Source organism: Balaenoptera borealis (genome assembly GCF_965194805.1).
Source record: "Balaenoptera borealis genome assembly, chromosome: 1".
Classification (NCBI taxonomy): Eukaryota; Metazoa; Chordata; class Mammalia; order Artiodactyla; family Balaenopteridae; genus Balaenoptera; species Balaenoptera borealis.
This window is the reverse complement of record NC_138860.1, coordinates 64225023-64237625: the sequence shown is the minus strand read 5'-3', so window position 1 is coordinate 64237625 and position 12603 is coordinate 64225023. Positions and strand designations below refer to the sequence as shown.

Sequence of the window (12603 nt, the reverse complement as noted above, 5' to 3'; positions counted from 1 at the left end):
AAGAACATGGATAAAAGCTCAATATCAGGAATTATTGGTTGGATGCAAATCCAAAATACAAAAAGATTTCACCACCCAATATTCAAAATGCCATCCGTAAACAGTCTACAAACAATGAATGCTGATGGGTTGGTGGAGAAATGCATACCCACTATGCTGTTGGTTGGACGTAAACTGGTAACAGCTAATCACGAGAACAGAATGGAGCTGCGTTTACAAGGTAAAGAAATTGAGCTACCATACAATGCGGCCCATCCCCTAATGGGCCTATCACCTAAGAAGACCAGAATCGGAAAGACACAGACAGGCAAACATGCACTGTAGCAATATTTACAATAGCCAAGACGTTCAAGCAAACAACATGTCCATCAATAGATAAATGGACAAAGAAGAAGTGGTGGACGTACCGAATGGAATATTAGCCTCAGAAAAAATAAATGAACAATGCCGTTTTCAGGACTACAGATGAGACTAGAAATAATCATATTAGGTTAAGTAAGTCAAAAGGGAATGACAAATATCCTATGATATCATTTATACATGTTATCCTAAGATTGCTACCAATGAACATATTTCCACAGAAAAAGAAACTCACAGACTTAGAAAACAAATGAATGGTTAACCAAAATGAAAGGTGGGAGGATGGACAAATTAGGATTATGGAGCTAACAAACATATACTAATGTATGTTAAGTGTATATAAACATACAACACATAAACTGTATGAATTATATAATCACCAATATATAGAAAATATATAATGACAAAACACCTACCATATACCAAGGGAGGTCTACTCAACATTCTGTAATAACATACATGGTAACAGCATCCGAAGAACAACAGACATATGTATGAATCATTGAGCAGATTCTGTACAGCCAGCCAATCGTAACACTCTCATCAAATTTACTCTGATAAGAAATAGAAATTAAATTTAAAAAAACAAACATAAGTAAGGAGACGTAAACTTCCGGGGTCTTGTCCCAGCACATTACACTCTAATTCATAAGCGAGGAACATGACGTCCAGGAAGGCTCTGTTGCCCTAGTAACAAGAGTTGAGAACGTCATAATGCTGCCGCCTTGTGGCTGTTTCCCACAACAGCAGCTTTAAATCCAGTGCTAATGCTTCCCTAATAGTCACAAGGATTGCAGGGATGTAAATGACACCTGCCCTCAAAATATGCCCTGGGGTAGGGAATAGGCAAGAAAATTCAACACATGACAAATTTTTCAAGAAGTCAATATGAAGAGGGAAGTTGTACTCACTCTTTAAAAAAAAAGCAAAAGAAAAAAAATGGACATGCGTAAAGCGCAGTATAAGGAATTATTAGTCACATGCAAATCCAACCTCCAAAAAGGTTTCAGCTCACACCAGTCAAATGACCATCAGCAAAAAGTCTACAAACTATGAATGCTGAAGGGGTTTTAGAGAACTGTGTACCTTCTAGCTGCTGGTGGGATGTAAAGTGGTAACAGCACTAAGGAAAACTGAATGGAGCTGCTTTAAAAGGTAAAAACTGAGCTACCATATGATGCGGCAGGGCACCTTCATTGCCTATAACCTAAGACCACCAGAAACGGAAAGACAGAGGCAGGCAAATGTGCAATGCAGGAATATTGAAATAGCCAAGACATGGAAGGAAAAAAAGGGTCCATAAACAGATGAATGAACAAAGAAGAAGTGGTATATGGACAGAATGGAATATCAACCACGAAAAAAAATAAAAGAATGGCATATGCAGCACCACAGAGGAGCCTAGAAATAATCACACAATGTGAAGTAAGTCAGAATGCGAAAGACAAATGTCCTATGCTATCACTTATGTTATCTGAAAATTCATAAAAATGAACATATTTCCATAGAAAAAGGCAATCTCAGATTGAGAAGACAAACTGATGGTTAAGCCAAAGAAAAGGTGTGAGGAATGGATATATTAGGATATTGGGGTTAACAAATATATACTAATACATATAAAATATATCATCCCCAAAGACCTACAGAATACCAAGAGTGGTCTACTCAACACTCTGTAATAACCTACATGGAAAAGGACCCAAAGATCAATAGATGTATGTATATGTGTAAATGAACAAGATTCTGTACACCTACAACAAAAGACATTTTCAATCAAACTTGCTCTGAGAAAAAGTACAACTTAAAGACACAAACAAGAATTAAGGAGGCTAAAACTTATGGGGGTTTGTCCTGGCACATTCCAATCTAATCTGCAACCTAACAGCACAACTTGCAGCAAGGTTCTGTTTCCCTAGCAAGCAGAGATGGCAACGTAGAAATGCTGCCACACTAAGGCCGTTTCCTCAAACAGCAGCTTTAAATCCACTGCTAATGGTCACTAATAGTCACAAGGACTGCAGGGCTGTAAATGACTCATGCCCTCAACAACTGTCCTGGGGTAGGGAATGGCCAAAAAAATCCAAACGCGGCAAATTTTTCAAGAAGGCAATTTGAAGTTGTAAGTTTAGCTCCATCTTTAAACGAATGAAAAGGACATTGATAAACGCAAAACATCAGGAATTATCAGTCGCATGCAAATCCAATCTACACAAAGGTATCACCTCTCACCGGTCAGAATGACCATCAGCAAAAAGTCAACAAACAATAGATGTTGAAGAAGTTGTGGAGAATAGTGTAACCTCTCGGTCTAAGTGGGATGTAAACTGGTAACAGCCAATAATAGGAACAGAATGGCAGTGCGTTTAAAGGTGAAAATTGAGTTACCATATGATCCGGAAGGCCCACTGTTGGGCCTGTCACCTGTGAAAGCCAGAATCAAAAAGACACAGGATGGAAAATCGTGTATTGCAGCAGTATATATCATGGCCAAGACATGGAAGCAACAAAAATGTCCATCAGCAGATGAGTGGACGAAAAAGTGGTCCATGTACACAATGCAACATTAGACACAGAAAAGAATGAAACAATGCCGGTCGCAGCACCATAGATGAGGCTACAGATAATCACACAACTTGAAGTAAGTCAGGAAGCGAGAGACACATATCCTATGATATCACGTATAGGTGTTATCTAAAAATTCATAGGAAGGAACCTATTTCCACAGAGAAGGACATTGACGTGTTCAGAAAACAAGCTTGTGGTTAGCCAAACGGAAAGGTGTGAGGAATATATAACGGAGCGTATTGGGTTTAACAGGCATATGCTAGTATTTATAAAATATATAATCATCAGAGACATACCGAATACCAAGAGAGGTCTACACAACTTTCTGTAATAACCTATATGGAACAGGATCCAAACATGAAAAGATATATGTATCAATGAAAGAGATTCTGTACACCTAGAACAAACACAACATTGCAATTAAATTTGCTCGGAGAAAAATGAAAATTAAACTAAGAATACCAACAGCAAATAAGTAGACATAGTTTTGGGGTGTTTGTCCTGGCACATTCCACTCTACTTTACAACCTACAAACAGGACTTCCAGGAAGGCTCTTTTCCCTTAGTAACCAGTTGGGAATATAGAAATGCTGCCGCCTTGTGGCCGTTTCCTGCAACAGCAGCTTTAAACTCAGAGCTAATGGTCATGTAATAGTCACAATTACTACAGGGCTCTAAATGACACCTGCCCTCAAAAAACGTACTGGTGCAGGTAATGGCCACAGGAATTCAGAACATGGCAAATTTTTCAAGGAAACAATTTGAAGAGGTAAGTTTCTCTGTTTTACTTTAAAATAAAGTACGTAGATAAAAGCTCAATATCGGGAATTTTTAGATGCATGCAAATCCAAACTACAAAAAGGTATCACCACCCAACACTCAAAATGTCATCTGTAAAAAGTCTACAAACAATAAACGCTGAAGGGTTTTTTTATAGAACTGTGTACCCTCAAGTTGCTGGTGGGATGTAAACTGGTAACAGCCAGTAGTGAGAACAGAATGGAGGTGCGTTGAAAGGTAAAAATTGAACTACCATATGATCTAGTAGGCCCAATGCTGGGCCTAACCCATGAGAAGACCAGAATCGAAAAGACACAGGCTGGCAAGCCTGCACTGCATCAATATTTAGCATAGCCAAGATTTGGAAGTAACCAAAATGTCCATCCACAGATGAATGTAAAAAGAAGAAGTGGTCCATGTACACAATGGAATATTCGCCGTGGAAAAGAATGAAACACTGCTCTTTGCAGCACCATAGATGAGCCTAGAGATAATCACAGAACATGAGGTAAGTCGGAAAGCAGACGACAAATATCCTGTGATATCCCTCCTAGGTGTTACCTAACAACTGACACATATGAACATATTTCCACAGAGAAAGACTCCCACAGACTTAGAAAACAAACTATGGTTATCTTAAGGGAGAAGTGGGAGGAATGGATACATTAAGATTAGGGTTACCATACGTATACAAATACATATTAAACACATGTATCAAACAGACCGACCATATACCAAGGGAGGTCTACTGAACGCTCTGTAATAATTTACACGGGGGCTTGCCTGGTGGCACCGTGGTTAAGAATCCTCCTGCCAATGCAGGGGACACAGGTTCGATCCCTGGTTCGGGAAGATCCCACATGCTGCAGAGCAACTAAGGCCCGTGCACCACAACTAATGAGCCTACGCTCTGGAGCCCATGAGCCATAACTACTGAGACCAGGTGCCACAACTACTGAAGCCCGCACGCCTAGAGCCCGTGTTCCGCAACAAAAGAAGCCACTACGGTGAGAAGCCCGTGCACCGCACCGGAGAGTAGCCCCCGCTCACCGCAACTAGAGACAGCCCACAGGCAGCAAAGAAGATCCAACTCAGCCAAAAACAAATAAATAAGTAAAATAAATTTATTAAAAAAAATAATAGTAGTTTACATGGGAAGAGGATCTGTACATGAATAAATATATATAATGTTCAACTGAACCTGATTGTGTACACCTACAACAAACACTATTCTACTCATTACCCCAATTTAAAAAATTAAAACCACGAACAGCAATTAATGAGACATAAAGTTACTGGGGTTGTCTCTGGCCCATTCCATTCTCATTTACAACCTAGGAACACGACTTTCAGGAAGGCTCAGCTGCCCTAGTAACCAGATTTGGGGATGGAGAAATGCTGCCGCCTTGTTTCCGGTTCCCACAAGAGCAGCTTTAAACACTGGGCTAACGGTCACTTAAGATGCACAGTAATTGTAGGGCTGTAAATGACACGTGTCCTCAAAAAATGTCCTGGGGTAGGTAATGGCCAAAAAAGTTCACAACACGGAAAAGTTTTCAAGAAAACGGTTTCAAGAGGTAAGTGTTACTCACACTGTTATTTTAAAAAAAGAAGAACATGGATAAAAGCTCAATATCAGGAATTATTGGTTGGATGCAAATCCAAAATACAAAAAGATTTCACCACCCAATATTCAAAATGCCATCCGTAAACAGTCTACAAACAATGAATGCTGATGGGTTGGTGGAGAAATGCATACCCACTATGCTGTTGGTTGGACGTAAACTGGTAACAGCTAATCACGAGAACAGAATGGAGCTGCGTTTACAAGGTAAAGAAATTGAGCTACCATACAATGCGGCCCATCCCCTAATGGGCCTATCACCTAAGAAGACCAGAATCGGAAAGACACAGACAGGCAAACATGCACTGTAGCAATATTTACAATAGCCAAGACGTTCAAGCAAACAACATGTCCATCAATAGATAAATGGACAAAGAAGAAGTGGTGGACGTACCGAATGGAATATTAGCCTCAGAAAAAATAAATGAACAATGCCGTTTTCAGGACTACAGATGAGACTAGAAATAATCATATTAGGTTAAGTAAGTCAAAAGGGAATGACAAATATCCTATGATATCATTTATACATGTTATCCTAAGATTGCTACCAATGAACATATTTCCACAGAAAAAGAAACTCACAGACTTAGAAAACAAATGAATGGTTAACCAAAATGAAAGGTGGGAGGATGGACAAATTAGGATTATGGAGCTAACAAACATATACGAATGTATGTTAAGTGTATATAAACATACAACACATAAACTGTATGAATTATATAATCACCAATATATAGAAAATATATAATGACAAAACACCTACCATATACCAAGGGAGGTCTACTCAACATTCTGTAATAACATACATGGTAACAGCATCCGAAGAACAACAGACATATGTATGAATCATTGAGCAGATTCTGTACAGCCAGCCAATCGTAACACTCTCATCAAATTTACTCTGATAAGAAATAGAAATTAAATTTAAAAAACAAACATAAGTAAGGAGACATAAACTTCCGGGGTCTTGTCCCAGCACATTTCACTCTAATTCATAACCGAGGAACATGACATCCAGGAAGACTGTGTTGCCCTAGTAACAAGAGTTGAGAACGTCATAATGCTGCCGCCTTGTGGCTGTTTCCCACAACAGCAGCTTTAAATCCAGTGCTAATGTTTGCTTAATAGTCACAAGGATTGCAGGGCTGTAAATGACACCTGCCCTCAAAATATGCCCTGGGGTAGGGAATAGGCAAGAAAATTCAACACATGACAAATTTTTCAAGAAGTCAATATGAAGAGGGAAGTTGTACTCACTCTTTAAAAAAAAAGCAAAAGTAAAAAAGGACATGCGTAAAGCGCAGTATAAGGAATTATTAGTCACATGCAAATCCAACCTCCAAAAAGGTTTCAGCTCACACCAGTCAAATGACCATCAGCAAAAAGTCTACAAACTATTAATGCTGAAGGGGTTTTTATAGGACTGTGTTCACTCTCCTTGCTATTGGGATGTAAACTGGTAACAGCCAGCAGTGAGAACAGAAAGGAGGTGCATTGAAAGGTAAAAGTTGAACTACCATATGATCTAGTAGGCCCACTGCTGGGCCTAAGCCCTGAGAAGACCAGAATCCAAATGGCACAGGCTGGCAATCCTGCACTGGTTCAATATTAAGCATAGCCAAGACTTGGAAGTAACCAAAATGTCCACCCACAGATGAATGCACAAAGAAGAAATGGTCCATGTACACAATGGAATATTCTCCATGGAAAAGGATGAAACACTGCTCTTTGAAGCACCACAGATGAGCCTAGAGATAATCATAGAACATGAGGTAAGTCGGAAAGCAGACGACAAATAACCTGTGATATCACTCCTAAGTGTTACCTAACAACTGACACATATGAACATATTTCCAGAGAGAAAGACTCTCACAGACTTAGAAAACAAACTATGGTTATCTTAAGGGAAAGGTGGGAGGAATGGATACATTAAGATTAGGGTTACCATATGTATACAAATACATATTAAACACATGTATCAAAAAGACCGACCATATACCAAGGGAAGTCTACTGAAAGCTCTGTAATTATTTACACGGGTTCTTGTCTGGTGGCACCGTGATTAAGAATCCGCCTGCCAATGCAGGGGACACAGGTTCGATCACTGGTTCGGGAAGATCCCACATGCTGCAGAGCAACTAAGCCCGTTCACCACAACTAAAGAGCCTACGCTCTGGATCCCACGAGCCATAACTACTGAGCCCAAGGCACCACAACAACTGAAGGCTGAACGACTAGAGCCCATGTTCTGCAACAAGAGAAGCCACTGTATTTGAGAAGCCCATGCATCGCAACGGAGAATACCCCCGCTCACCGCAATGAGAGAAAGCCCACAGGCAGCAACGAAGATCCAACTCAGCCAAAAATAAATAAATATATAAATAAACTTATAAAAAAAATAATAATTTATATGGGAAGAGGATCTGTACATGAATAGATATACATAATGTTCAATTAAACCTGATTGTGTACACCCAGAACAAACACTATTCTACTCATTACCCCAATTTAAAAAATTAAAACCACGAACAACAATTAATGAGACATAAAGTTATTGGGGTTTTCCGTGGCAATTTCCATTCTAATATACAAGATAGTAACACGACTTCCAGAAAGGCTCTGCTGCCGTAGTGACCAGATTTCGTAATGCAGAAATGCTGCCGCCTTGTGGCCGTTTCCCACAACTGCAGCGTTAATCCTAGTGCCATAGGTCACTACATAGTCACAATCATTGCACGCCTGTTAATGACACCTGCCTTGAAAAAAAATCCTGAGGTTGAAAATCGACCAAAAAATTCAAACAACAAGAATGTCCCAGGAAGAAAATTTCAAGAAGTATATTGTACTCACGCTTTTTTCCTTTTGTTTTCTTAATAGAAATGAAAATGGTTTGGAAAAGTGCTGAACATTAGGAATTGTGAAGGACATGCAAATGCAAATTACAAAAATTTTTCAGCTCACTCCAGTCAGAATGGCCATGCGCAAAAATTCTGTAAACAAAAAAAGTTAAAGAAGATGTGGAGAAAGGCTTACACTCGGTGCTAAGTGGAATATGGTAAGACCCACTAATGGAAACACAAAGAAGGTGCTTTGAAAATGTAAAAATTGAGATAACTTATGATCCAGCAGACCCATTCTTGGACGTATAACCTAAGAAGTCAAAATTGAAAAGACAAAGGCAGGCAAATCGGCATTGCAGCAGTATTACAATAGCCAAGATATGGAAGCAACCAAACAGTCCATCAACAGATGGGTGGACAAAGAAGAACGGGTACCTGTACAGATAGAATATTTGCTTAGGAAAAAAAATGTAGCAATGCCATTTGCAGCACCAAAGATGACTCTAGAAGTAATCACGCAACTTGTAGTGAGTCAGATAGTGAAAGACACCTATCCTATGATATCACTTATAGGTGTTAACTAAAAATTGATACCAATGAAGATATTTCCACAGAGCAAGGCAATCACAGATTCATTAAACAAACTTATGGTTCACCAAATGGAAAGGTGTGAGGATTGGCTACATTACGATATTGGGGTTAACAGAGATATACAAACACATGTGAAATATATAATCACCAAAGACCTATGGAATACGAAGAGAAGACTACTCAACATTGTGTCATTACCTACATGGGAAAAGGATCCGGACAAGAATACATATATGTATATGTGTAAAAGAAACACATCTTGCACAACTAGAACAAACAGAACAGTGCAATCAAATTGACTCTGATAAAACATAAAAATTAAATTAAAAAAACGAACAAGAAGTAATGAGACATAAAATTAAGGGGCTTTTTCCTGGCAAATTCCATTCTGATTTACAACCTAGGAACACGACCTCCAGAAAGGCTCTGCTGTCCTAGTAACCAGACTTGGTAATGGAGAAATGCTGCCACCTTGTGGCCATTACCCACAACAGCAGCTTTAAACCCAGTGCTAAAGGTCCTACATATTCACAATCATTGTAGGCATGTAAATGACACCTGCTCTTAAAAAAAATCCTGAGGTCGAAAATCGAACAAAAAAGTCAGAAAACGGCAATGTTCCAAGAAAAAAATTTCAAGAAGCATATTGTACTCACACTTTTTTTCTTTTTCTTTTAATAGAAAAGAAAATGGTCTGGAAATATCCTGAACATTAGGAATTGTTAAGGACATGCAAATAAAAATTACAAAAACTTTTCAGCTCACACCAGTCAGAAAGGCCATGTGCAAAAATTCTGTAAACAAAAAATGTTAAAGGGGATGTGTAGAAATGGGTACCCTCGGTCTAAGTGAGATATGGTAAGACGCACTAATGGAAACACAATGGAGGTGCTTTAAAAAAGTAAACAGTGAACTACGTTATGATCCAGCAAGCCCCTTCTTGGAACTATAACCTAAGAAGACAAAATTGGAAAGACACAGGCAGGCAAATCTGCCTTGCAGCAGTATAAAAATAGCCAAGATATGGAAGTAACTAGAAAGTCCACTAACAGAGGGGTGTACAAAGAAGAACTGGTACATGCAGAGATGGAATATTTGCTGGGGAATAAAAATGAAACAATGCCATTTGCAACATCATAGAAGAATTTAGAAGTAATCACGCAAATTGTAGTAAGTACGAAAGCGAAAGCCACGTATCTTATGATGTCACTTACAGGTGTTACCTAAAAATTGATACCAATGAAGATATTTCCACAGAGAAAGGAATTCACAGATTCATTACACAAACTTATGGTTCACCAAATGGAAAGGTGTGAGGATTGGATACTTTACGATATCGGGGTTAACACAGATATACAAACAGATGTGAAATACGTAATCACCAAAGACCTACGGAATACCAAGAGAAGGCTACGCAACATTGTGTTATAACCTACATGGGAAAAGGATCCAAAGAAGAATACATATATGTATTTGTTGAAAAGAACCACATCTTGGGCTTCCCTGGTGGCGCAGTGGTTGAGAATCTGCCTGCCAATGCAGGGGACACAGGTTCGAGCCCTGGTCTGGGAAGATCCCACATGCCACGGAGCAACTGGGCCCGTGAGCCACAACTACTGAGCCTGCGTGTCTGGAGCCTGTGCTCCACAACAAGAGAGGCCGCGATAGTGAGAGGCCCGCGCACCGCGATGAAGAGTAACCCCCGCTCGCCGCAACTAGAGAAAGCCCTCGCACAGAAACGAAGACCCAACACAGCCAAAAATAAATAAATAAATTTATTAAAAAAAAAAAAAAAAAGAACCACATCTTGCACACCTAGAACAAACAAAATAGTGTAACCAAATTTGCTGTGATAAAAAATAAAATTGAATTAAAAACACAAACAAGAAGTAATGACATACACTTAAGGGGCTTTCGCCTGGCCCATTGCATTCAAATTTACAAGCAAGTAACTCGACTTCCAGAAAGGCTCTGCTGCCCTAGTAACCAGATTTCATAATGGAGAAATGCTGCCGCCTTGTGGCCCTGTCCCACAACAGCAGCTTTCAACCCAGTGCTAAAAGTCACTAAATATTCACAATCATTGCAGGCATGTAAATGACACCTGCCCTCAAACGAAATCCTGGGGTTGAAAATCGACCAAAAAATTCAAAAGCAGGCAACCTTCCAAGAAGAAAATTTCAAGAGGCATATTGTACTCACATTGTTTTTCTTTTTTTCTTTAATAGAAAAGAAAAAGGCATGGAAAATGCTGAACGTTAGGAATTATTAAAGACATGCAAATCCAAATTACAAAAACCTATCAGCTCACACCAGTCAGAATGGCCATCAGCAAAAATGCTGCAAATAATAAATGCTGAGAGGTTGTGGGGAAATGCGTACCCCCGGTGCTATGTGGGACGAGGTAAGAGCCACTAATGAAAACACAATAGAGGTGCCTTGAAAAGGTAAACATTGAGCAACCAATCAATCAAGCATACCCACTGCTTTGCCTATCACCTGAGAAAATGAGAATTAAAAAGTCACAGGCTGGCAAACCTGTACTACAGCAATACTTACCATAGCCAACACTTGGAAGCATGGAAAATGTCCTTCTACAGAGGATGGCACAAAGAAGAAGTGGCCCATGTACACAATGGAATATTACTCCACTAAAAAATATAAATTAAATTTAAAAAACAAACATAAGTAAGTAGACATCACCCTTTGTGGGTTTATCCGGGCATCTTCCACTGTAATTTATAACCGAGGAACACCACTGGCAGGAAGGTCCGTTTCCCTAGTACCAGCATGGGGAACGTAGAAATGCTGCCACACTTGGGCCGTTACCTGCAACAGCAGCTTTAAAACCTGTGCTAATGGTCACTTCATATGAAAAAGTACTGCAGGGCTGTAAATGAAACGTGCCCTCAAAATGTCTTGACGGTGGTAATGGACAAAAAATTTCAAAATGTGGCACATACTTTAAGAAAACAATTTGAAGAAGTAAGCTGTAATCACAGTTTGAAAAAAATAAAAAAGGATATGCCTTAAAGCGCAATTTGAACGGATTATTAGTCGCATGCAAATCCAACCACAAAGAGGTATCAGCTCACACAATTCAGAATAACAATCAGAAGAAACTACAAACACGAAATGCTGAAGGTGTTGTGGAGAAATGTATACACTCAACATTAAGTGGGACGTAACCTGGAAAGAGCCACTAATGAGAACAGAATGGAGGCGCCTTTAAAAGGTATATATTGAGCTACCATATGATCCAGCAGGCCCATTCCTGGACCTATAACCTAAGAAGACAGAATTGGAAAGACACAGGCAGGCAAAACTGCATTGCAGCAGTATTACAATAGCCAAGATATGGAAGCAACCAAAAAGTCCATCAACAGATGGGTGGACAAAGAAGATCTGGTACCTGTACAGATAGTATATTTGCTTGGGAGAAAAAATGAAACAATGCCATTTGCAGTACCATAGATGAGTCTAGAAGTTATCACGCAAATTGTAGTGAGTCACAAAGCGAAAGACACCTATCCTATGATATCACTTATACGTGTCACCTAAAAAGTGATACCAATGAAGATATTTCCACAGAGAAAGGCAATCACAGATTCATTAAACAAACTTATGGTTCACCAAATGGAAAAGTGTGAGGATAGGCTACGTTACGATATTGGGGTTAACAAAGATATACAAACACATGTGAAATACATAATCACCAAAGACCTACGGAATACCAAGAGAAGACTACTCAACATTCTGTCATTACCTACATGTGAAAAGGATCCGGACAAGAATACATATATGTATACATGTAAAAGAAACACATCTTGCACAACTAGAACA

General features: G+C 39.3%; 1 protein-coding gene across 6 annotated transcripts in view; it reads left to right on the top strand.

Moving 5' to 3' along the window:
* The window catches only part of LOC309613783 (uncharacterized protein), a 629462-nt gene that overhangs the window by 571377 nt on the left and 45482 nt on the right, over positions 1-12603 (top strand). For 4 of the 6 annotated variants that reach the window (XR_014235873.1, XR_014235874.1, XM_082361123.1 and 1 more), the window contains exon 2: positions 6984-7101. The exons of 1 other annotated variant lie outside the window; for it this stretch is intronic. Coding sequence is in view for 2 of the 5 variants with exons in the window: in XM_082361123.1 (XP_082217249.1) it covers positions 6988-7101 (114 nt within the window). In the remaining 3 variants the exon portion in view is untranslated. Of the gene's footprint in view, positions 1-6983; positions 7102-8206; positions 8632-12603 lie in introns of those variants that run through there. One more of the 6 variants, XR_014235875.1, reaches the window with a different exon arrangement.